This window comes from Podarcis muralis, chromosome 3, assembly GCF_964188315.1.
Source record: "Podarcis muralis chromosome 3, rPodMur119.hap1.1, whole genome shotgun sequence".
In the NCBI taxonomy this organism is placed as follows: Eukaryota; Metazoa; Chordata; class Lepidosauria; order Squamata; family Lacertidae; genus Podarcis; species Podarcis muralis.
In genome coordinates, this window is record NC_135657.1 from 58,536,544 (window position 1) to 58,562,560 (window position 26,017).

Sequence of the window (26,017 nt, forward strand, 5' to 3'; positions counted from 1 at the left end):
TTCCAGGTCACATGGCCAGCGTGACAAGCTGCATCTGGTGAGCCAGTGCAGCACACGGAACGCCATTTACCTTCCCGCTGCTAGGTAGCATGTCACAATCTACATCCTCTGCATGTCACTTAGTTCACTTATATAATCCACAAAGGAGAGCTATTTTTATGATGTCTAGGTTTTTCTCAAACTCTGTTTTATTTTTGTAACTGCTTTTATCTTCAGCTTCCATTGGAAACACCCACACAATTGGCCCTGTTGACGTGGTTGAAAACCTTTAAATATCACAACTGTGACTCCATGAAAAAAGCAGTTTTCACAGTGTGATTTTAATTAGTGCTGCACTGAATTTTCATATGGCTTGATTTTTATTTTAAAATGTGGCATTTAGGATGGGGGACACAGCTTTCATCAAAAGACAAGTCACTACTTGCAAAGAATCTAGAAAACTATTTTATGAGCCCCATAAGTAATCTCAAGCATTGCAAAAGGAATATACTCAAGAATAGGTATCAGCATTATCTAGCATATATTCAGGGACATTTCACATTTCTTATTTTCCATGAAAACTAATTAGTATAATTTATCAAAATAGTAACAATATTAAATTATTTTTTAAAATTCTACTATTAAGAATTTTACTTTTTAAAAAATGTAAGATCAAAGGTAAGATCATATAGATTCTATTTGCAAAACATTTTTCGCCTTCATTTTCAGTTAAGAATGTACAGGGCAGCTAACAACAAACAATAGATTGGATACTGTTCAGCAGAGTCCTAACTGGTATCTACTCAAAAGCTGATAGGTTGAATTCATGGAATTACCAAATTGGTGATGTTGTCTTTGGTGGGGGGGTATTGAATATTTTTTATTGTGAGCTACTTTGAAAGAACCTTGGTCCTGAAACTAGTATTTTTTTAAAAAAGCCACATCGCTTAAACAAAATAAATGAATAAACAGGTTCCCAAAGAATGGGAGAGACAGGGAAAGTATGGTATAATCCAAGAACAATCTATTAGAAAGAGTCAGTAAATGACTACTCACTGGTATGCAGTACTCCACCATCGGGTAATGTAATTTATGACCCTTTGCTGTACGACCAGAAAAGAAACAACTCTGACAGACATCGTAGTTGAAATGTTTCAGGCTCCGATATCTGTGAATGTAACGGAAAAATAATGAAGGCTCCATTTTAAGGAAATCTTAACCACTTTGAAGCCCATCTCCATAGGCTCTGAAGCTTGAAGTAGATCTCCACACAATCTTACTGTTTGGGCTCACCATCCTAAACCTTTACCCCACTGTGTTACTATTTGCCCATCTTCCTATTGTAATTACTACACATTACAGTGATAGCAGTACTTATATTGTGATATGTTAAGGAACCCAAATGAATGGCAGCAAGCACAGTGAACTGCATCCAGTTTTTGCTCATGCCACTCCTACTGGTGGAAAGGTTGGAAGTGATTCTCCCCATTTTCTGCTTCCCTCTGCAGTCCCCAGCAGATTAGGGTAGGGATTATGGGGGAAACCGCCTTCCAATTCTACCCCACATTCCATTAGTAAGATTACTCTGCTAGATCAGAAGTTTTCTGCAGACAGAAGGAGCGCTTCTTATTGATGGGAAACGAAGTCTGGACCCAGTCTTGTCAACTCTATTTATTTATTTATCAAACATGCTTTTATGCTGCTTTTCAATAATTTAATTTTCAGAGCAGTTCAGAACAATAACGACAAGTACAATCCATTAAAAGCAATAAAATGCATAAAATAAAACACAATTTAAGAAGAAGAAGAGTTTGGATTCGATATCCCGCTTTATCACTACCCGAAGGAGTCTCAAAGCGGCTAACATTCTCCTTTCCTTTCCTCCCCCACACAAACACTCTGTGAGGTGAGTGAGGCTGAGAGACTTCAGAGAAGTATGACTAGCCCAAGGTCACCCAGCAGCTGCATGTGGAGGAACAGGGAAGCGAACCCGGTTCACCAAATTATGAGTCCACCGCTCTTAACCACTACACCACGCTGGCTATTTAACAACCAAAAGTTCAATGGTAGCAGGATAAATCCTCAATACCTATAAGCAAACAAAGGTATTCTTTTTCAAAGATTTTACGTGGGTCTCAAAGGAAACAAATGTAAGAGTTGGGATTAAAATTTCCTCAAATCTTTGGAACTGACCGTTGCTATCGTTGTCCCCTCCCTGACGTAAATAGTAGCTACAGGGATCCATATTTGTCTTGGGATCGTGGTAGGGGTGGGTGGGTAAGGATGCCGTAGTCATTTGCCCCTCACTGGAATCCTGATCCCCCACCCAACTATTCATTCTTTTTATTATTATTTAAAAAAACCACTCATGGAATTGCTACACATCTGAAACTGCCACAACTAGTGTAATTTTTAGGAACAGGATATTGAACTGAGTAGAATCTTGATCAAAATCAGAGAAACAGTTTTAATGAAATCTAAGTGGAAGCACTGTTTGGTGTGGCCCGTGTTTCATTATTTATTGGCTGGCACAACAAGACACAATCATATTTAAAATATTGTTACTGTTCTTATTTAGATTTATTACCTACGCATCCTTCACTTTAAGGTTACAGGGCAGGTTAAAATGGTTTAAAGCAGTTCAAAAATGTACAACTTGCCCAAGAAGAAACATGGCCTTCTGGATTCCTTATCCCTGCTCTACATAAACAACAACTTTAACTAGACCACAGCATACTAATAACTCCTACTAATTATTACTAATAAATGTGAAGAATCTCATGTTTGCTGTACCTTTCAGATATTAGGAAATACATAATCTTTATCTGCTTTAAAGTTTATCTGGCTTTTAGTCTCACTTCTGTAAACAATTCTCAGTGCAGCTCACAGCATCTTAAACCAATGATCCAAAGTAAAATAAATGAAAAACAATGGGTGATAATCCGGTGTTAGTCAAACTCAGAGTAGCCAAAGAGATGTGAAGACCCATTTGTGAATAACAATTTACGCCTTGCCTTTTCCTTCTTCTCATGCACATAAAGGCATATAGCCACATTATATTTCCATAACTATGTTTACCATGTTGCTGATTCTAATGTAGGTTAAAAAAGGGAAAGAAGCACTCTTATCTCATTTCCAATGGCTTAAAGCGCAATCCCAATGGTCATACTCCAAGCTCTGCCAATTAACCACTTATTTAAACAATGTATATGCCACTATTTAAAATATATATGAAGTATTTGAAAACTGTGTGATTTAATATTTTAATGTACTTCTTATGGCAAGGAGTGATCAACTGTAGGTGATTCATGCTGTGGATGAACCACTTTATGTGATGTTGTCATCTATTGAGTAAAAATTTTCAGCTTTTATTTTGGGGGGCCCAAAGTTTTTTTCTGAACCTCTAAAGTCCAAAAATACAAGATGGGAACAAGTGTACAGGGTTGTGCCATCAAGAGGCAGGGAGGAGTATATGGACTCAATGAAAGGCAGCACATTTCTAAAGACTAACAACAAGTGACAGCATATAGAAAGCTGATCTACCCGTACTATACAGCTGTTCGCTGAATTTCAAAATGTCAGAGACATCCAGCAATATGCAAATTTAACATCAGAAAGTGTCAAGTGACTAAGACGAACACCTGAGAAGGAAGCATTCATTAATTGTAGCATTAATTGTAACCTGCCTTGAGAAAACTGTTTTGATAGGCAGCATATAAATGCCTACATAAATAAATAAAGTGATTGACAGCTAACACAATTAGTTCTTGACCCTTACATGTGTTTGGGTGACAAGCCTAGTACGAGATCTCATTATGGCTCGGAAATTTCCTACTGGGTTGTAACAATTGCACAGTTGTGAAATCAGTGGAGAACATGTGAAGGTAAGACCTTAGGTTTCCTATTGTCACGATCAATTGAAGAATCATTTTACATATAGATGACAGAATTAGAGAAGCAAAATATACTCTTTCTCTCTAATAAATTCTGTGGAGCAGAAGATAGAACTGGTGATACACATTGCTATATATCTACATTCGTTCAACATTAAAATGGCATTTAAAGAACCTGAGGCTTTGCTTTCTTAAAAACAAGGTAAAGGTAAAGGTAAAGGTACCCCTGCCCGTACGGGCCAGTCTTGACAGACTCTGGAGTTCTGCGCCCATCTCACTCAAGAGGCTGGGGGCCAGCGCTGTCCACAGACACTTCCGGGTCACGTGGCCAGCGTGACAAAGCCGCATCTGGCGAGCCAGCGCAGCACACGGAAACGGTGTTTACCTTCCCGCCAGTAAGCGGTACCTATTTATCTACTTGCACTTTGATGTGCTTTCGAACTGCTAGGTTGGCAGGCGCTGGGACTGAGCAACGGGAGCGCACCCCGCCGCGGGGATTCGAACCGCCTACCTTTCGATCGGCAAGCCCTAGGCGCTGAGGCTTTTACCCACAGCGCCACCCACGTCCCTAAAAACAAACTTAGAAAGGGCTTTTTATACTTTAGCTTAGTGTTCAGTGGCAATCTCTAATGATGCAGGTAGATGATAATAATTCTAATGAGCTATAGATATCAGAAATACCAGGTTGCTCTTCTTGTAGAAGGCAGATTATATTCTTTTGCGTAACAAACATGTTAAGGCAGTCCAAGCTACAGTAGATAGATTGCCATCTAGATTTGAGAGTGATTGCTTTAGTCAATTCTATCTAGTTTTGGAACTTTTTATAGCCAGATTTAATGCAGATGTCTGCTATTTTTGTTTTCTGATGCATGAATATATGTTTATAATTTAGAGAATTACATTTAGAGATGCTGAACCAGCTGTTTCAACATTTTATGTGGAGCCCTGTTTTTCATGACCTCCACTGTAATATCACATTGGCCATATAATTCACCTTTATGAGTAGATGCAGTAAAATTCAGCTCACTGCAGTACAAAAATTGCCACATTACTTTCTGTGCTCTCAGTTCTTTCAACTTCTCTTTAGTTCAAGAGTGGGACACCAGTGGCCCTCCAAGTATTGCTGAACTTCACCCCTGAAAATTGACCACGTTAGCTGAGGCCAATGGGAGGTTGTAGTCACAGGTTGCCAAGCCTGCTTTAGCCCAGTCTGTTTTGCTATACCTTGCCTTCTCAAAACAGAAAAAGCAACAGCATATGCAACTCAGGTTCCTGCCTTAAAATGGTGGAATAATTTTTAAAAAGCAATCTGAAGATGTCTTGCACAATACAAAAGAATGAAACAGAGAAAATATGCATTCTACCAGATCTTATGTGAGAAGATTAATGGTTTTGTAGCAGCAGGTATGTAAGTAGGATATGTGGTAGTTCAGGGCTCAGCAGCCTTTATTTGACATGTGCCATTTGGGGGTCATATGTGGGGAGGGGCATGACCAGACCCAGGTTTGGTGTAGCGGTTAGAGTGTTAGACTAGCACCTGGGAGTTAAGTGTTTGAATCCTCACTTGTCCATGAAGCTCAACTGGGTGACCTTGGGCCAGTTACAGCCTCTTGGCCTGACCTACCTCACAGGGTTGTTGTGGACTGAATGATGAAGGGGAGAATCTTGTATGCCATCTAGAGAAAAAGATGGGTTACAAAATAGACAGACAGACAGATTATGTGGACATGGCCCAATCAAAAGAGGGTGGGGCCATCAGGAACCAAAGAAATTTTAGATTTCAACCGTTTTTAAGTGCAAGCCACCCACTTCTCTTCCTTCTCCTCTTAACATGTAAGTGATTTATTCTGCTTACCTAAAGCCGACAATTGGGCACTCCTTGCAGATATTGCATTTCGCCTGATGCTTTGCTGTTTCTGCAGCTGCCACTCTGTGTAGAACAGGCAGCCACACCATGGACTGCGGCTCAAGATGCATCCAGTCTATGAACTGCTTTACATCGATTTCTGGCTTGTTGTTATTCTAATAAATGAACACCAGATTAGAAAATATTTGAATGTTCTTTTTTAAACTTATCTACCCTCACATTTTTCTTCTTCTTAAAGAAACTTGGATCTTTCCTAACTGGGGTCCCCAGAGCAATGTGACTAACACTGAAGTCATCAGAGCATTCCTGCTACCAATATTCAATTAAGTAAAGATGGCAATAATCAGCTTTCTGCTGCTGATGGCACACTGGGTCCGCCATCATGATTTATTTGGGTCAGAGTGACAAAACTGTTTGGTGTTTTTTTTACTCCAGTTCATAGAAAAATTCCTTTAATATAATTATCTGCATGAAGATTTAGTAGTTGTATTTACTATTTTAGATCTATGACATCATCCCTCCCCATTTTTTCTTTTTAAAAAGGTGTTTTCTGTAAATTCCAGAGCTGGCCCAAACAGAAGAGTCTGAGTAAGTCAAGAGACATATTTAAATCAGCTAAAGGAAAGCTAAAGTTACTACCTGCTGAAAACAGCTGCGGACGCTGGGTTCTATATTACTGCCTCCGAAAGCAGCTACTTCACCAAGTTGTCGTGGAATCTGGATGGCATCATGAAGCAATAACCCAAGCTGCCTCTGATCACACATTTCTGTAGGCCCTGCCACTTCCTTAAAGAGATCTGGAATGCAGGCAAAGAAGGGAGGCTTTGTTTGCTTTTACATTAGCATTTTTTAGAAGTAGCAATTACAATTTCTGTGTACAGTGATACCTAGGGTTAAGAACTTAATTTGTTCTGAAGGTCTGTTCTTAACCTGAAACTGTTCTTAACCTGAAGCACCACTTTAACTAATGGGGCCCCGCTGCTGCACAATTTCTGTTCTCATCCTGAAGCGAAGTTCTTAACCCGAGGTAATATTTCAGGGTTAGCGGAGTCTGTAACCTGAAGCATCTGTAACCTGAAGCGTATGTAACCCGAGGTACCACTGTATGTTCAAAACTCCTCTTGTTTTCCCCTGGTTTATTTTTGTCAATCATTGCATCAGTGAAGTTGGCATAACTTGATATAAAATATACCCCTCAATAAACTATATTGACCTGGTGCTAGTCCTTATCTTAAATGTAACCTGGAAGGCATGAGTTAATATTTTGACCTCCTAATATTTAATGTAAAGATCAGCACACTGATCTTGTGTTTCCAGCAAAGTCTAATCATCAGCTCCTGTAGGAGAGAATGAAGTTTTGTACAGATACTGGAATTTTTCCTCCAAAAATAAAGTCAGGATTCAGGAAACACACAAGATAACTAGTTAGTCATTAAACATTAGGGTCATGCCCTTTCAACTACAAACTGGGTCGGGTACACAAAACCCATCTCAAAATATCCCTCCCTTCTCTAAAAGGATACCTTGGTTCAAAATAATACTTAATCTCCCAGATGTTCAGTAGTTGGGTAGCTCAAAGTTCCACTGTGAACCTCCTCTTTGCTCCTCAATGCTCATCCCTTTGCCTCACTATGGACCAAGGAATGGGTGAGAGAGACGATGCCTTGGCTGGTTATTGATGGGGAGAGCGTAACTCTCAAGCAAAAGGCACAGACCTTGATCCACTAATATTGTAACTGCTGTCTGAAAGCAGCATCTACACTTTCATTTCAGGTAATAAACCAATCTTTCTTTTTTGCTGTTGTATGAACTTGGGGCATAAGATTAAAGGTAAACATGTTTTATAGTGAGTGCACGTTTCAACAAAATAAGCCAAACCTCTTGGGAGTGTGAATAGGAATACATGTAAGTACTAAACATACACGTGGGTTCATATGCACACCTCTTAACACAACCAGGATGATCTAAGAGACAAAATTTCACCTGGAGGAGCAAAGTCAATGTCAATCACTCATTTTGTCTGCCGCCTGAGAAGGTCATCTAAAATTTGTGAACTCCTAGAAAGAGGTTTTGTTTTAAAGTCTTTACCTTCTAAAAGCACTACAGTAGTGGAATTTATTGATGCATAGTACTTAGAAGACAGACACATACACAGGACTCAAAATGATTGATTTTTGTTAAGAAGCCTGAAGTAAGACACAGTCAAGTTGATAGCTTGTAAGCAAAGAACAAAACCCAGCTTGTTTAAATAATCATTTACAATAATATTAGCCTTTATTCAATTCTATGCATCTCAGATCCACAGCATCGGTATGAATACAACAGCATTAAACATCTGTATTAGTTACACAGAAGACTGCATGTTCATCTTTAGAATATTTTTTTAAAAATAGATGCTATCTCCACAATTTAAAAAGCTAATCCTAGTGTGAACAGCAAGCATAAAAACTAGCTTGTAAAAAGGACTGTAGAGTTACAAGCTCATGTTCTTGGAAGACCATTCAGGCATGCCTTCTGCAGGATTTTCCATTAACATCAGACTTTCACTTAAGTCATTCTCAAGAATTCAACTGTAACAGCTAAATTGTACACAGTTGAAATATATGTGAAAACTACTGTGATTTCTTGAGTCACCTGGGGAAGAAATAATGGTTTTAAGCTTTGACCCTATTACATGCTAGTTAAGACATTTGCTTTTTGACAGTAAGGTTCTGGAAAGTCGCCATGGAAGAAAGCAATACAATTGGCAATTAGGAACACGTGGGTATGGATGGAAAACCATTACCTGTGTTCCTCCAGATGTTGGGACTGCCAGTTCCCATCTGTACAATCAACTGCCAAGGATGATGGGTGCTGGACAACATCTGGAGGACCACAAGATCTCTCATCACTACATTTAAGTAAGTCCTAAAACACTTTGACCTTGACACTGATGGGCATTACGGTACATCTTCAATGCACATTTCGTTTGAAAGCTGGCTTGGTTGAGAATGAAGCTGAAATATTCCCCAGGATCAAATATTAGAGCAAAAGGCGACTGTAAAGTCACCACATTTAGCACAGTGGCGCTATACCGGCATGTTCTTTTGCAGTGGTGTTATCACACAACTGCACCTGCTCCAATCAACTCTGGTTCACTCCTCACTGCTTGCTGCTTCCATAAATTAAATATATGCATGTACTGTTTGTGCTGTTTATCACAACAAAGAGCTAATCATTCTAAACTATGCAGAACAATTAACGTTTCTAGTCCCTCTGCCCAAACGTGACATAATTGACAGCTCTTGCTGGAATTGAGTGCCTGAACCTCACTCTGCAGACATGTTCCTGTAATATAATGGTCACTGACTTTTGGCAACATTATTGCTAAGCATTTTGGCATGATAAAACCATATTACGATATTGCTTAAAGAAAATGGGGGCGTTCCCATAATACTCACATCTATACTTCTCCTCAAGAAGGCCCTTAGAAAGAGACATCAAGCCAATCTTCAGGGACTGCACTCTGATTTTTCCAGTTCGACCACTGTTATGAAAGCAACATTAAAATACTTGGCAGGTGGTAGTGTAGTTTCATTCCAGCACTAAAACAACTGACAAGCACACCTGGTGTATTTCAATTCTTAGACATTAGCTGCTAATCGTGTCAATGAATCTCCTTTGCAAATATTCCACAGTACAGGCACTAAATATTTACATTCTGTATAAACATTTCATATTAATTATAATATATTGAAGTTTAGGAGTGTAGCATCACAGCATGCTCTAATAATGGGATATACACAGTTGCACGCAGCTGGGAGCCACATTACACAGTATGTAGCAGGCAGAAGTTATATTATCTAGAGATACATTAATATTTTTCAGAACATTGTTTGCCTAGTCTGTGTTAAAAACACTTTGATGTATAGGTACAATTGGGCATAAAAGCTAGACATATGCAGCAATTAGATAACACAGAGTGTCTCTTTTATCTGAGCAGTGTGACTTCAGGCTCATGCAGCCCAATTTTTTATAAAAACATAATGGCAGCATAATGAGCTACAAAGGATGTGTTTTTAAAGCCGCAAGGAAAATACTCCTCAAACACCTAAGAAACAGAGAGGACAATTGCTCTTGAAAGTTAACATAGCACATGGGATTAACAGAAGATTTGCTTGGGGCAACCTCCTCTGGGACAAAACAAAAATCTACAAGCATGAGAGTTAGTCCAGTCTTTGCTTCAGTGAGATGATACATATTTCTAAACCTTCTGAATATTTCACAATTACCTAATTAACTATCTAAACCAGCGGGTCCTAAACTCTCCCACCTCGCTGCCCCATGGACCACCTGAAAATTGCTGATGGTCTTGGTGGACCACTTAATGATTTTGCGAAATGTATTACAGTAAAATACAGTATTAGAAATGAAAACAATAAACATATAATTAAAAGTCAATATAAAAAACCAATTCAATGGGTGCGCCATCTCCCATCTTAAGCCACAAATCCACAGACATGCTGTAGACCAGCGGTTCTCAACTTGTGGGTCCCCAGATGTTGTTGGACTACAGCTCCCATCATCCCTAACCACTGGTCATGCTGGCTAGGAATGATGGGAGTTGTAGACCAACAACATCTGGGGACCCACAGGTTGAGATACACTGCTGTAGACTATCTGAATCAAACTGGAGGACTTCCGGTGGTTCACAGGCCAGAGTTTCGGAACCTGTGATCTACGTAATTTAACTGTTGGTGAACAGCCATGACTCAGTGGCAGAACATTTGCTTTGCACGCAGAGGGTTCCAGGTTCAACCCCTGGTGTCTCCAGGCAGAGGTCACTGTTTGAAACCTTGGAGAGCCACTGCCAGTTAGTACAGGCCTTGAGGGATCAATGGTACGACTATGTTCCATTCTTATATTTAGAAGGCTTATCCAACCCGAAGGATTCGTGTACTCCTGGCACTCCTGTGTAGATCTTGATTTCCCCCCCTTATAATAAAGAGTTAACTGCACTTACTTCATGTAATTTACTGCTGCCTCCCTCCTGTCAGTTGGGAAAGCAGTTTGACATTTTTAGTTCGAACACTTTTAAGTTCAGTCCAAATCTTCACTGGACATTACAAAAATGTTGGAGGAGGGGGAGATTGAGATGGCAGGGACAGAGGCCACAGAACTGAAAAAACTCCCCAGTAGATAAGTGCCAGACATGAGGAATCTGTGGGCCTACAGATGTTGCTGGAGTCCATCATTCCCATGCAGCAACATCAATAGGGAGGAGGGGAGTTGGAGCCTCACTATTAGTCTAAGCACAAGTGAATTACAAATTATTTTCTTAAAAAAATAATAACTAATTCTGGAGGTTGTTAATGTTTTACAAACTGGAACCTAGGAACATTATACAAGTAGTAAAACACCATGACAAAAATAATTACTTGGTTATGAATGCATCTTTTAGCTTGGTGAAGTTGTCATACTTCCAGACAGTACAGATGAATTAAAAATAAAATCCTACTGATGTGTTATATCAGTATTTAAATCCATACCACCACCACACTATTGCTTTGTTTGAAATGACACAAGACACACTGTTCCATGGAATTATCCTGGCATCTCGTAAGCAAGATTTACTGTGCACTCTTACTCAGGTTTATTGATTGATTAAAGAAAAAGCAGCCAGGATTGTGAAGTCTTTATGTTATCCTGATCCATACTCACAAGGTCCTTATAGTTATTATTTTTCTTCCACATACTTATGTAATTATTACTTTTAAAAGTAAATAAAAGTGTACTTTTAAAAATGCCATAACTCAATATTTGTAAGTCACAATCCATAGGAAATTATTGCAAATTCAAGTGTCTAGGATCATCATAAATAGTAGCCTTTTCTTCATAAGAAGACTACTCCACAAATGTTGATAAAGAGAGATCTTCAAAAAAGAGTTTTGATGCATGTTGCCAAAACAAAAACAAATTGCAATCTCTGCATCTAAAATCCCCTCAAAACACAACTAATAATACTGAGCTAGATTCAGAATTTTATTCACAAAATAAGGTGCTTTGGGTCACAGCTTTTGGCTGCAGGGTAGATTGGCAAAAATTGTCTTCCACTTCTCAAGTTTCCTCAAGTTTCTGCTAGACCCAAGCTCATTCCATGAACAGAATGACTCCTTCAGCAGCCACTATATGTTCCCAATTGTCATTACCTGTTCCACATATGATGTCAGGTGTGGGTCAGGGATAATGGCCTCACAGCCCTAATTAAGCCCACAGGACAAAATTTCCACCTCACTAATATATTTGGTAAATCACATGGACTTTTCTGTAAAATACTGTATTACAGTATTTTAATATTTTTTGGGAAGCCGTCCAGAGTGCCTGGGGAAGCCCAGCCAGATGGGCGGGGTATAAATAATAAATTATTATTAGTAGTATTATTATTAGTATTATTATTATTAACAGTCAGTGGATTCTAGTCTGAGTTAACACTTAAATGTTTAGTGTCTTCACAAAAAGCAGACTACCAACATAAAAATATTTTTTAAAAAATATGAGAGCCAGCTACTCATTAGAAAGTCACGTTTTCATTTTGCACAGATGTTCAGCGCTATATATAGCTGAGCCAGTCCCTGCTATAGGAATCATTAGGAAAGGAACTGAAATAAGTGTCAATATCACAATGCCTTTATACAGATCTATGATGTGACCACAGTGGGAATCAGAGGCAAATTTATGGCAGTGCAACCACTTCCACCACACTGGGCGCTGAGCCCAGGGGTGCAACAGGGCATCACAACTATGATGTAGTGAATTGAGCAGAATGGAGGGTGAGAATTGGGCTAGCACTGGGCGCTGCTGAAATCCGAAATACCAAAGTCCTTCCCTGTGGGAATAATTTGTATTTTTCTTGTTACTGCATCTCAAAAAAAGGATATTGTAAAGCTGGAAAATGTACAGAAAAAAGGCAACTAAAATAATGAAGCAATTTGAGCAACTCTGATCAAGGCTACAGTGTATTAGACTTCTTAGTTTTGAAAAAAGATGAGGAAGGGAAGGCCTGACAGAGGTGCATAAAATTATGCCTGGTGCAGAGAAACACACAGGTGGGCTGTACATCACAGCTGGCTATCTGCAACAGCTTAATAAATTTAATAATTAGCTTTTAGAAAGCAATCTGCTTGCGATATCTAAAAAAATCTTTCTCAGAACTCAAAATTTATCAAAATGGCAAAACACAGTAACTCTGTCAAATAGGTCCATATGTTCCCTCTCATTCGTAAAGGTCATGCTTTGCCTATATATTGAATTTTCAGTACTAGAGACTTAAAAGATATTTGAAATAAACTAGGCTTATGTTTAATGCTGAAAATTATTTAGAGTGCAGATGTTAATCAATTATTTAACCTTTGAGTTCTTGAAAAAATAAAGTTCAAAGATATTAGATTTCATCTCTGTTCTGCTTGTTGACCTAATGTGAGGGATAAACAGTTCTTGATGTGCCAGAAATAGAAAGGATAATAGGTGTTCCTGTCAATTGTTTTCATTTACTATCTTATAAAGGCCATAAACATCTGTAAGCATGCTTAACAGCAAATGTTTCTTCAGTCTGTGCAGCTAATTAAATTCTAGATTAACAATAGCATGAGAGAAGCAGATGGTTTTTGTAGGTGCGTTAATTACTTCAAAAATTGTATACAACAATGACACAAACAATAAAAATGTTAAGTGATGAATTAGTGGCAACCTAAGGCCATTTGCAAGATTGCAAAGTTGCACGAGCTGAATATCTGAATATCAGCTGATGAGGAACATGAGTGGGAGAGCGCTGTGGTGCTCAGATCCTGTCTATATGCTTCTCTCATGGGCATCTGACAGGGCACTGTGGGAAAAGGATGCTGGAATAGATGGGCCTTTGGTCTGATCTAGCAGGCCTCTTGAGATGTTAACTTCTTAAGTTTTTGAGCTAGAGCAATGTCAAGATTCAAATTTCACACACACAGCGTCACCATGGAAATTAGGAATGACAGCACTGTCAAGATGGATTTGTCAATCAAGTCATGTGAGTGCATTTTCCTCTACTCTCTCGTCCCTTCTTGCTCTCTTCTAATATATTTTATCGAGTTTTAAATCTTACAATTTCTACATCAAAATAATTCATATCATGCCATAAGCTCTGGTGGTGCAACACAGGAACCTGAATTTCAGATAGGATTTCCCAGCCTTCTAATAATATAAGAAAAGGCCAGTGGCCCATCCATTCCTGTATCCTGTTCTCACTGTGGCCAACCTGATGCTTGGGGGAAGCTCACACCTGGAGATGGTACATCATGATGACAACAGTAATCCTTAAAATGCATTAAGGCAACAATGTGAAACTAGAAAATGTTGTTTCTTACATTTGAACAGCATATGTGTGGGTTTCATTTAAAATCAGTGAGAGGATGACATGCAGAAGAAAACTATGAGAATACTCTACAACCTGCAGGAGCACCATATCTTTACTGGGAGCAATCTGATGACGAGTTTTGGAGAACTTGGGAAATGTGTATTTATTTATTTTTGTTAGTCCTAATAAAATAATTGCCCAACTGTGGATTTTGGAAATATTTTAATGAACTAACATGGTTATCTTTGCTTTTTTCTTATGAAAATAGTTTCCCTTTTAAACCCAATGGTTCCCCTGCTCTAAGAATTCAAGCTTTTCCATTAGAAAGCAGCACTGGAGTCCTTTTCTTCATATCTCTCTATGACACATTAGATATTTCAGCACATTGCTTCTGAATTCACACATTCGGAGCCCTAGCTTAGATGTCTATACCTGACAGATGTAGCACAACCAAATGAGAAATGTGCAATGCAATTACCTAGCTACTGAGTGAGTACCTTTCAAAAATTGTTCATTTAACCTGTTTACACAAACTGTAATTGCTTTCTTTCTCCCTGCCCACTTTCTTCGTTAATGAACCATAAATCCTCTGATTGCCCGTGTTAAAAATTATTATAATAATAATATTCATTCTTTACGCAGATTCTGGGCATCAGTTAAAGTATGATTTCATATAGGATTCCTTCCAACACTTCTGAATAAGTGCAACAAGAGACCAATGATTTCAAGTAATTATGCAGTCATTGACATTTGAAGAATTTGCAATTCTGAATTCTATTGCTTAGAAGCAGAATATATGCATAAATAGATCATGACTTTAGAGGCCACATCAATAGATGCACTGTAAGTCACATGGCGATTAAGCTACCCCGTAGCTTACACAGATGTTGCTAGATCTTATAAAGGCATTTACAACTGAGAGCATAAGTCATATAGCATGCTCTACAAAATGCAAATGACTGTAGCAGTGTGTGTCACACAATGCAAGCTGTCATACGCATTTCTTGAATATCACTCTTGCTTTCCTGTTGAGTGTCGCACTGCAATGACAGCTACATTCACACTGATATGGATTTCAGTAAGCACAGAACCATGTATGCAAGGTCCATTTCTTGTTTAGTCTTCTACCACATTGCACCCTCTGAAATGCTAAGCTGAAATATCTATGTTGCTCATTAAAATGTGGATTAGTCATTCATATTAAAGGGCTTTGAAGCCCTAAACACCCCCATCGTTCTGCCCGGACGCTGAGGTCCAGCGCCGAGGGCCTTCTGGCGGTTCCCTCATTGCGAGAAGCAAAGCTACAGGGAACCAGGCAGAGGGCCTTTTCGGTAGTGGCGCCCGCCCTGTAGAACGCCCTCCCATCAGATGTCAAAACGATAAACAACTACCTGACATTCAGAAGACATCTTAAGGCAGCCCTGTTCAGGGAAGTTTTTAATGTATGATATTTTGGTGTTTTTTGGTTTCTATGGAAGCCACCCAGAGTGGCTGGGGAAACCCAGCCAGATGGGCGGGGTACAAATAATAAATTATTATTATTATTATTATTATTATTATTATTATTATTATTATTATTATTATTACTTAACAAAGTATGAACCACAGAGGCAAGCACAATAAAGGGCATGTTGGAAGTGTTACATAGAACATAACTAAGTTCTGAAGTCAAAAGCTTTTCATCTTTTCAGTTAAGTACTAGTTTGCTATTGTTAGCAATGGGAAGGAAAGATCAGTAAATGAAGGGGTTTCATACCTTTCCCATATATGACAACAGAAATGCATTTTTCCACACTAAGCCCAAACTGGCCAACATAGCTCAGGGCCTCAAGGGCCAGGAAGCCTAACTTGATGATAGAAGAAAAGTTGTAGAGGCTGGTGTTGTATGTACATATATAGTCTTTGGGGTTTCTTTCTTGCATTTTAAAAGGTTTTATTTGTCTGGTCTTTTGGCAAATAGTGGGAGAAGAAGAGAGACTCTTTTACCCATCAGTCACTTGGATTAGAAATAGTAATATTCAGTGGATTTAATACTAACTTATTTGATGGAGGCGGGGGGAGTTTCCTTTGCTGTAGATTCCAGAATAAGAATGCATCACTCAAGTCTTAGAGGGGCAGATGTACTCCAGAAAGCCCAATAGAATATTGATTTCCAATTAAATGGAAGCACTTGCATTTAACAGACAATCATAACCACAACTGATTCTGACGGAAGCTCCATAGACCTTTCCTCCAGAATAATGTCTTTAGGATTACAACCTTCCTGCTTTTCAGTCTAAATGGTTCAACTTCACCAAGGTCTGCTGGGAGATTAAGTTCCTTTATTGCCTTTTATTCTGCTTTGGTTGGAGGCAGCAAAGGAACTTTGCTGTGTGAACACACATGCAAGGCAACTTACCTCTCCCTCTTCTGTTTTGCTTCTAGAAAAAAAATTGATTTGCAAATAACACAGCAGGGAGCACCAAACTTGTGCGATGTTCCACTCTATTTACAGAAGTGGCTTTTACATCATGTGAAAGTTAAAATACAATCTGAAAATTAACAGTTAGTGAAACATCAAGAAAATGGTATAAACTGCCATGTAAATGCAGCCTAAATAAATGCAGCTTCCTTGGTATCCTCAGCACAGAGCCTTCAGCCTGAACTAATGCCAGATCTGATTTTTAGTCTCAGTGAGTCACCGTTGTACATGCAGATGTAGCAGTGCAGCATTATGAGCAATGTTTATTTAGTGCCTGACATCTCATACTTACGTGTCATAAACATTCAACAGCCAGTTGAGACACATATCTACACACACTGGAACATTCACCAACTCCTTGTGCTTCTCTTCCATTCCGCTGTAAATCGTAGTGAGGCAGCTGACTACATCCTGAACACCAAGGAGCTGGTCATTTTGAGTCAACTTGTGCTGCTTGAAAGCTTCATTTGTTGTATTTAAGTCCAACAAGTCCACTGGCAAAATAGTCAAGCAGAGAAGATTTCATGAATGACGATACACACACACACACACACACACACACACACACACACACAAGAATCAACTGGCACACCAGTGCACCCAAAATCTACTTCTAATTTTAAAAGAGAATTTATTCTAATATGTGATGTGTTTATTTAGCTCTTAATCTATCTTTGTATTATTAATTTTCTTATATGTAACAGATTTCTGGCCAATTTTTCATGGTAAAATCCCTCATGAAGCAGATTGCAACGTATTTTAAAATACAGATTGAATAATTAAACCATAAAAACAACAAATAACATTCAATACATGATCCTTAAAATTACAAATAAGTTAGTAGCTAAAATGTCAGTTGAAAGCAGAGTGTGTTAAGTTAATCAAACACACAGTGGAGGACCCAAGTCTTTAAAATTATCATAAAGGTCCGCAAAGAGTGGGCAATTTGTGCTTCTGTCAGAGAAATTATTGAAATTATAGATTGAAATTGAAATGTGTGCAAGAAGGGCTGACCAAGTGAAGGCTGAAATGTGAAGGTTGTGCTTGCAAGAGATCAGTGAGAAGGATGAAGTGCCACGTGAGGAGGAGTTATTAGAAACTATTGTACGGGAAGAGATAAGGAAGTTAGAAGAAAGTTGCCATGCCTTGCGATTAAACAAGTAGAAGCAAGTAGAAGGAAGTCTTGCCATATATAAGCTTAATGGCCCCTTTGCTTGGAAGTGCATAAAGCTAGCGCTATTTTCATATTTGGTGTGTTGAAGTTGTGTTGCACCCAGGGCCGTCTTTAGCATATGTGTCACCAGGGGGCAAAGATCTGCCCAGCACCCCCAAATTTAGTTTAGCCCCCAAATTAACTTTTATTATGCTTATGTCACTATTATCATTTGATAAATAGCGTTCATGTCTGTGTGGCTCCAAAAGGAGGTGTGGTGTGTTTTTTTTTGGGGGGGGGGGTTATTTTGTTTAAAACCAGCTTTTCTAAAACCAGTGCCAGTTCAGTCGTGTCAAAGGTGCCGCTGACCCTGCTGTCGCATAGCAGCTCAATACAATATGCTTAGGTGGCTTCAGCGGTGGGCACCTGGCGCCCCCCAGAATTCAGCGCCTGGATGCCCCGCACCCCAGGTAAAGACAGCCTTGGTTCCACTGATCCCTAAATAAACGTCCCGTTTTGCTGATCTCTGGAGTCTGGATTTTATTGGCTGTCCAGGCTTAATTTCCCTGGGGAGGTTGTTCCAGAGATGTGGAAAAAAAACCCCCTCAAAAAAAAAAAAAAAAAAAAAAAAGCCCTGTCCCTTTTACTCACTAATATTTGAGTTTTCATAGTGGACCAGAAAGCAGATGCTGATCTTACATGTCTTATGGGTGTAGACTGTTAACAAGCATTTCCTAAGAATTTCTTCTGCAGCATGGTATGTTAAATGAGAATCCGTACATGTACAGTCAGCATTTAACCGTTCAAAGGCATTTGCTTTGTAAGGACAGAAATCCTTTGTTTGCGATAAGGAACACTTGAGTCATGATGTTGTGCCGTCCATGTCCTCCCAACTTCAGTCATGCATGCCATTGTGCTTTTACACACATACCACCTTTTCAGAGTGGTTATGCATGTAATACCAAACTAAACCACAGTCATTCTCAGGGGGTAGTGCTGAATGTATCCACCAACTTTTAAAGCCTTCTGATCGCTGAAGAACCTTGTAAACATTAAGCCACTCTGAGAGGCTACTGCTTGAAGAGTGGAATAAAAATTTCTAAACTACATACATACAGTGAACGCATGCATACTCTTCTATCTTTAACCATAATGCTGGTACCAGATGAAAAGCCTGAGTATTCAGGCAATATTTACAGATTTGCAGTTGGAACCAAGAATTCTGTTAGGGTAGAGATGAGAATTTCCCAGTACATGCAGGCATTATATAAAGATGATTTAAAGTGCCCTGACTAGGAATCATCTTACTACATTCTATTTGCACTTAACAATTCTGGGCAGAACATGCAGATTAAGGTATCATTTAAAATCCCTTCACGATCTACAAAGAGCAATAATGGAAACATGCCCATATGCACTGACAGGCATCCCTCATGGAAGATCACATTTCTGCTATGAATTCCTGTCTTGAATGATGACAAGAATATGTGCCAGTTCCAAAAAGCACACTCAGTTACAACAGTGATTATGGGAAACTAATTATCATCTAGACAATGAGATAGAAGGAAAATAGCTGATCGTGAATTTTTCCCCAAGTAGTCTTAAGTTATGGAGACAGACATTTCATGGGCATAAAAAGAGTTTAAGCTGAAAGCCAAATGGAAGCATAATCTTTAGAGACATCTTTCACTAGAAATGGTTGAAAATTTAGCAAACCATGGCAGTTTCTTGGCATTCTTTTCACTGTATATGTACAATGAGCAAGTTAAAATTTCATTTCCTGCAAATTATTTTTTTGCAGGCAGAATCAGAAGTGAATTAACACTGTAAGCTATCATTCTGAAGGAAAGGAAGACTGACAATTCTAGAGTGAATTATAAATTATTGTCTGTCGTGGGGGGGGGAGAATAAGAGGGCAGAGCAATTTGTAATACATAGGAAACAGGATATGGAAGGCTGGGGAATAACAGATACCACAAACAATATGGCTGTGGTAACAGCTAGAATGCCACTGCTTGTATTTCCTTATCTATGAAGAATGCAGATGAGTCCCTTTCTGTTGAGCTATGTAAGTCTCAGGAGACAGGTTTCGATTCCTCTTCCTCCAATCCCCAGTATGCACACATGTCATAATAATACAAAAATACTCAGTAACACAATAAAAGATGTCCTTGATGCTCCTCATCTTCTCCCCATTAGCAAATAAATTCACACTGAATTGCTCCTGGGCAAGAGTCAGAAATGGTCTGCGGACCACCTGGGACTTCTTGCTAAATAAGGTACTGACCAGCTGTCATCTCAGATACGAAATTAGCAGTAACTCTCTCCTGTTTTTTTAAGGTTTGTTTCCTTTCCCTTTCAGTGTGTGGCTTGGTCTGTTTGCCGAGTCATTGTCAAGCTATTCTCCTTGTAGGCGCCTTCCACTGACCTTGTAAATGCTTAGAAGTCCGTCACTGTCTAGTCACGCTAAATATAGCCATTAAGTTTGATCTGGACCTAGAAAGCTGGATATCACTGAAGGTCTCTGAGCTCAGGCTTCAAAATTAACTTTAGAGGCTCACAAAAGGAAGGGCAAGTCTACAAACTTCAAAATTCTTCTCTGGTTTGAATTAAAACAATTCCCAGCCTCATCCTGCCCAACCTGCTAGACACAAGAGCTGGAAAAGGTTCAAAAAAGGAAGTCTTTCTTCACAAAGCACATAGTTAAATTTTGGAATTCATTTCCACAAGACGTAGCGATAGCCATAACTTGGATGGCTTTAAAAGAACTTTAGACAAATTTGTGGAGGTTAAGGCTGTCAATGCCTACAAGCCATAATATTTGATTTCTACATCATTTTTCCTCATATTTATGGCTTCACAGTGCCAAATCAATCCTATTAAATGTTAAATAGACTATAGCTCGGCTATCACACTATTTCAAGAGACTATAATGATTCCTATCCGGTACAAAAGAAACAAAATTATTATGCAGGAAATGTTAATTTATGCTGGAAATGTTAATATATAGGGTTTTCTGTACCCCTCCCCCAGAAAAATAAAAATATCTGCAACTAAATTCCTTTCATTTCCTGCTAAATAGTCTCTTTTGGAAAATCTAGATGGATGGGCAGTAATTAATGGTTTCCACATTTACAATTTGAAAAGCATTCTACTGGAGCGCCTTACATTGGCAAAGGCCCTAAGACACAAACTTCAGACACGTCCTTGTGGTTTTCCCCCAAAAGGCCTTTACAGTTTGCCACTGTTAAGCTGTGACAGCAATTTGTCACATCTAAGAGTCAGATGATGGCCCTCTATTTCAAGTGATTCAATCTGACACTCTCTTTGCCTTAGTGCATTAGCCCTGCTGAAGTGTTATATAGCCTGACATCTTTAGAGACTATCTGCATTTAAATTATGGGAAATGATTTCCAATTTTAAATGGAAGCTGCATGACAGCTTGGCTTGGATGGTACATAAGGACGAGGCATAGAAATTTCGACTACCTGCTTGTCCAAATTTAAGAATAGAGAAACCTCTAGAGGTTCTTGACTTTCTTTCGTTGCCCTCTGATGATATAAAGCAAAAAAAAACTTGTTCCTTTCTACATGAGAGGCCACCAAGGCAACACTTTGCAAAGCAAGGACAGAAAATTGATATTTGTCAGGTGTTTTGCTAAAGGCTGAACAAAGTAGTATTTTCTCAAGGCTTATACGCTGTTGAATTTCGAATTAAGTAAATGCAGGATCTTATTACACAGGAAGCTGCATATTTCTGAATAGAGACTGTAGGGTATTTTACTTTCAAAGCTGTTTAATAGTAAAAAGGAATACAAACTCACAGGTTAGCATTTCAGTTGCAGATGGATTAGCTTAAGAGACAAAATTGTGTTTGGACTTGGCAAGGCAGACTGCAAACTAGGATTTTTCAGCTGAGTCATTTGTAGTCATTCTGCACCTCATCAGCACTAGAGAGATTTCCAGTAACTTGTCAGCTGAATTGTGCAAACATTGAGGTTTTTGGGAGAGGACTAAAAATAAAAGTGCTACTACTAACCCACTGAACAGTGCCTGAGTTATCTCTCCACTTTCTTTGCTTCAGTTTTTTCCCCTTCTTCAGACACTTGCCTTTCAGCTGGCTTCAGTGCTATTTTACTTCACAAAAGAATGCTTGAGTGAAGCAATCACAACATGAAGAGCAGCTCTCCTGTATGAACCTGCTTACTAGAGGTGCAGAAGCTGATTAGCCAGACTCAACCACTAGGCTGCTTTTGCTTTCCCCTCATCTTACATACAAAGAGGGGTTGAGGAGAAATCTGTTTTAAGTGGTTTTAGCCAGAGAATTTGATGGTTCCAACCCAATTGAGCTTTGCCCACATCAGACTGCCACTTGCATTGAGCACTCACTTATGCCCTACATTGGTGGTTTTTGTGTTGTTTTTTTAAAAAGAACCAGCTAGTTATACATAATATTATGTACAAAGAAGATGTATATATTATGCATACATACAGAGACACATACCTACATAAAGAATAAAGCCCCTTGTACTATATTTCTGCACCATATTAATAAGTATTAATATGTAAGTATTTTTATATGGTTGTATACATAGTATGTATCTGTTTATGTGCTCACAACTTTAGAAAACCTGGAGATATGTGTATAATATTACATTATAGGGATTCTTATAATAATGCATATAATAATAATAATAATAATAATAATAATAATAATAATAATAATAAATTTTATTTATATCCCGCCCTCCCCAGCCGAAGCTGGGCTCAGGGCGGCTAACAACAATCAAATAACCAAATAGTTGAATAATCACACATTCTAAAATATGCAAGAATTGTTCATCTTTTTAGCCAAGTCGGGGAAAATAACTCACTTTTTATCAAGATCAAGGAATTAGACAGTAATTGGGGGGCGGCGGAAAGAGAATCTGTGCCGATAAATTTGACATCCAAGTTTTTCAGAAAATTCCATCCCTCCTTACATTGTAGGACAAAACTATGCACAGATTTCCATAATTTTTAAACGTTTAAAGAGTCTCGTGTCTGAATTCCCATTAGCCAATGCATAAAATCACAGACAATACACATACACTAGTGGTAGCTCTGGTTACAAACTTAATTTGTTCCGGAGGTCCGTTCTTAACCTGAAACCGTTCTTAACCTGAGGTACCACTTTAGCTAATGGGGCTTCCTGCCACCGGCGCGCAATTTCTGTTCTCATCCTGAGGCAAAGTTCTTAACCCAAGGTACTACTTATGGGTTAGCGGAGTCTGTAACCCAAAGTGTTTGTAACCTGACGTACCACTGTACTATCTATTGTTTAAGGCTTAGCTGAATATTCTCTCATAAGAACTTTAGGGTTGAATCTGGTGGGCAGACTGAAAAGGAGATGAAACAGGCAAACACTATTAGCCTTTTGCCACGACTTCTTTCACAGTAATAACTAGGGGTGGTGTGTCCCATTTTGCTGAAACAGGAAGGTGCCATGCTGCACTGCCCCAGACACAACTGGACAGGTTCAGAAAGATCCCCCCCTTTCCCAGCTTCATCCCAAATGCACTGACAGTTTGTAAAGTTTAAAAATAATTTAGTTCAACTGGTGTCCTTTTTTAAAAAAAAAAATATTAAAAAAACCAACCCCAGAGAGTAAAGAAATACACTGAAACGTCTCTTGGGGAAAAACAAACTTATAGCTGAAGTTTACCATTAAAGAGTTTTTTATGGCTCAGTTCTCCTGGGCTGGCTAAGCGATACAGAAATCAAAGCCCCTGATTGGATACATAGATCACCAATGTTAAATGATGTTAATTAATCTAAGGAATTGTGATGAAAGCAAGTGGAGGTGAAATTTTCAAGGATCCAAGCAGTTGAGAACTTTAAATTGTACCAGGACAGGTAAAAATTTCTGGTTTCACATCACTGTCAGGACATGGAAGAATAAGTTTTGTACATGCAGGGAGTTAAAAAATAATAATACCTAAAAGCATTTAAAGCCCACATCTGCAGCTCTACTATGAGTACTACAATCATTTATTAGTCTGGATCTCTCACTGTTCTTTACTGCTTTTTATAAATACTCGTTCATTCAGCTCATATAATTTTGTTTCCCAACGAGAATGTTAGTTCTGAAAAGATAAGGGAGATGTCATTGTGCTAACTTGTCCATTAACTATACTGATTTTCAACAACCCATACTATAGGTGACCACAATCAGCAAGCTGGAAGTATGAATCTGTCTTTGGTTATCAGTTCCTTTGAGGAGGAGGGTCTGCTAAACCTCTTTGCTGAAAAAATAATGAGCTTTGAGAAGTAAACTTACAGCACAATGCCTTCTGTAGCCTCCGGATTTTGATGGCTGTGCGATAAGCAGAAAAGCGCACGTTGTTCAAATCAGCTGAAAAAATGGCAAAGGGCAGAAATGTAAGAGTATTATACGGAACCATTTTGTTCAATGTCATATTGTCATGAATTTGTTGTCAGTTAAAACACGTGCACACATGCATGAACACTCACACACCCGAGACAAAAAAGGAAAGGGAAGCAGTACTTTATATCAAGCTAAATTGATTTTAAGGTCTGTTTCCAGTCAAAATAGTGGAAAAGATGACAACACTTGTGAAACATTTTAAAAAGTTCTACCAAAACTTCCAGGATAGAAATGTACAAGTAAAATCTGTCTGTGCCTGGAACCTATAGCCTTCATGTAGCAAAATACAGAGCACCATATTTCATAAGACCTTTAATGGGCATCGTATGAGGCCTTAGTAAATAAACAATATGCCATGCCCCCATGACATTCATTCTGTAACCGGCACCAATAACATGTTTATGTACTGTGGATTACCCCCTATCTGCACATTCAGTGAAATCCTACATTTAGCAATAAACACTTTGACCAGCTATCAGATAGACTTTTTGTGACTTAGTTTTACCAAAGGAGAAGTGCACTTACCTAATGACTGGAACAGTTCGGTCATTTTAGGGTGATCCCAGCAGGTTGTCTGCGTCTGATGACTGTTAAAAGAAAGAATCATATTTTCAGCCACCAAGAAGCAAAAATTAAATATTTCATTTCACAGCACAACCTTCCAGCTCATATGCGGCTTGTGTTGTGTTGGGATGCTGACTTGTTACGACATACAGTTCACGACCTTATAATTTTTAAGTGCAAATATGTTCAGTTTCAGTCTTATCTATTAATTAGGGTCTCTTTGACAATGTGTGCCAAATTTAAGCCTTTTCAGGGAAATACAGTACCTCACCAATGTTGTAGTGCACTTCTAGCTATCTTTTTTGAGAAAAGATTTCCAAGAAGTTTTCATTTCAGATTTTGGAAGTGATCAAAGCACCTTGGGGTGTGTGTGTCAAATTACAATTTCATAGCTCGCACGCAAGTGCTCATTCTGGCTGCCAATCTGAGTTCCCTATTTTGAAGGATGTACAAGCATCCTCCTTTCAGAGTTTTCTACTCATCACGGTATCTTGGACTTAACGTATGTCAAATACCATGAGTAACCAGAAATAGTTTAGCTATTGTGAACACACTGAGTCTTGTATTAATTTTAAGATCCCAGTCATTTGGGAAGTATCACAATATCGGCAAGGCACAAGTATCTCTCTTCCTCTCTAGTTTGTTTAAAGAAAAGAAGCTAAATGTTACATTGGTTTAAAAATATATAGAGAACCTTTTTCTCAATAGTCAAAAGTATCAGTATACATATTAACCTTAATAGTTAATAATGTACTTGGAGTACAAAAATGACCTTTAACTCACTCGTGCTAAAGATCATGGAGTAATTACTTTAATGCATTGCTACATTTACCCTCTAAGAGCATTCCAATGCAATGAATATTACAATTTTATCCACCATTTAACCTATCAAGATCTTGTGTATCCAGCCATACATATAAGATTAAATTTAGCCTTCTCACAAAACTTTCAGATCTATCGCTGTCGATTTGTCATTTTCTGTTTCCATAAATTATTAGTCTGTAAGAATACTAATTCCAGCCACACTCTGGTGTATAAATTTTCATCACTAACTGGAAAATTAATTTCAGTGGATTTGTCATAGAACAACCCCCGCCCCCATCAAATGTACAATGTGATTTAATATTAAATGAACCCTATATATTAGCAAATTAAGCAGTACTTAATGAAGCAGTACACTATATTCTCTCACTTTATTTAATCTTAAACTTGCTCTAACAAGAAACCACACTGACTTGAAAGTAATTTATAATGCCGGTGTGCAAAATCTATCAGGAAGTTTCCTTGTATGAGCCACACTGAAAAG

At 38.5% G+C, this 26,017-nt stretch overlaps 1 protein-coding gene and 1 long non-coding RNA gene across 13 annotated transcripts in view; one reads left to right on the forward strand and one right to left on the reverse strand.

Annotated features, from left to right (window-relative positions):
• The window catches only part of LOC114594217 (uncharacterized), a 76,595-nt gene extending 70,210 nt beyond the window's left edge, over positions 1-6,385 (forward strand). Inside the window, exon 3 of the long non-coding RNA XR_013392228.1 lies at positions 6,283-6,385. This is a non-coding gene — a long non-coding RNA (uncharacterized LOC114594217). The remainder of the gene's footprint in view (positions 1-6,282) is intronic.
• The window catches only part of UTRN (utrophin), a 311,465-nt gene that overhangs the window by 28,319 nt on the left and 257,129 nt on the right, over positions 1-26,017 (reverse strand). For all 12 annotated transcript variants that reach the window (XM_077925924.1, XM_077925927.1, XM_077925928.1 and 9 more), the window contains 7 exons: positions 24,673-24,734; positions 24,040-24,114; positions 16,861-17,062; positions 9,180-9,265; positions 6,379-6,536; positions 5,728-5,894; positions 1,036-1,147 (listed from right to left, as the gene is read on the reverse strand). In XM_077925924.1, the coding sequence (XP_077782050.1) occupies positions 1,036-1,147; positions 5,728-5,894; positions 6,379-6,536; positions 9,180-9,265; positions 16,861-17,062; positions 24,040-24,114; positions 24,673-24,734 (862 nt within the window). The remainder of the gene's footprint in view (positions 1-1,035; positions 1,148-5,727; positions 5,895-6,378; positions 6,537-9,179; positions 9,266-16,860; positions 17,063-24,039; positions 24,115-24,672; positions 24,735-26,017) is intronic.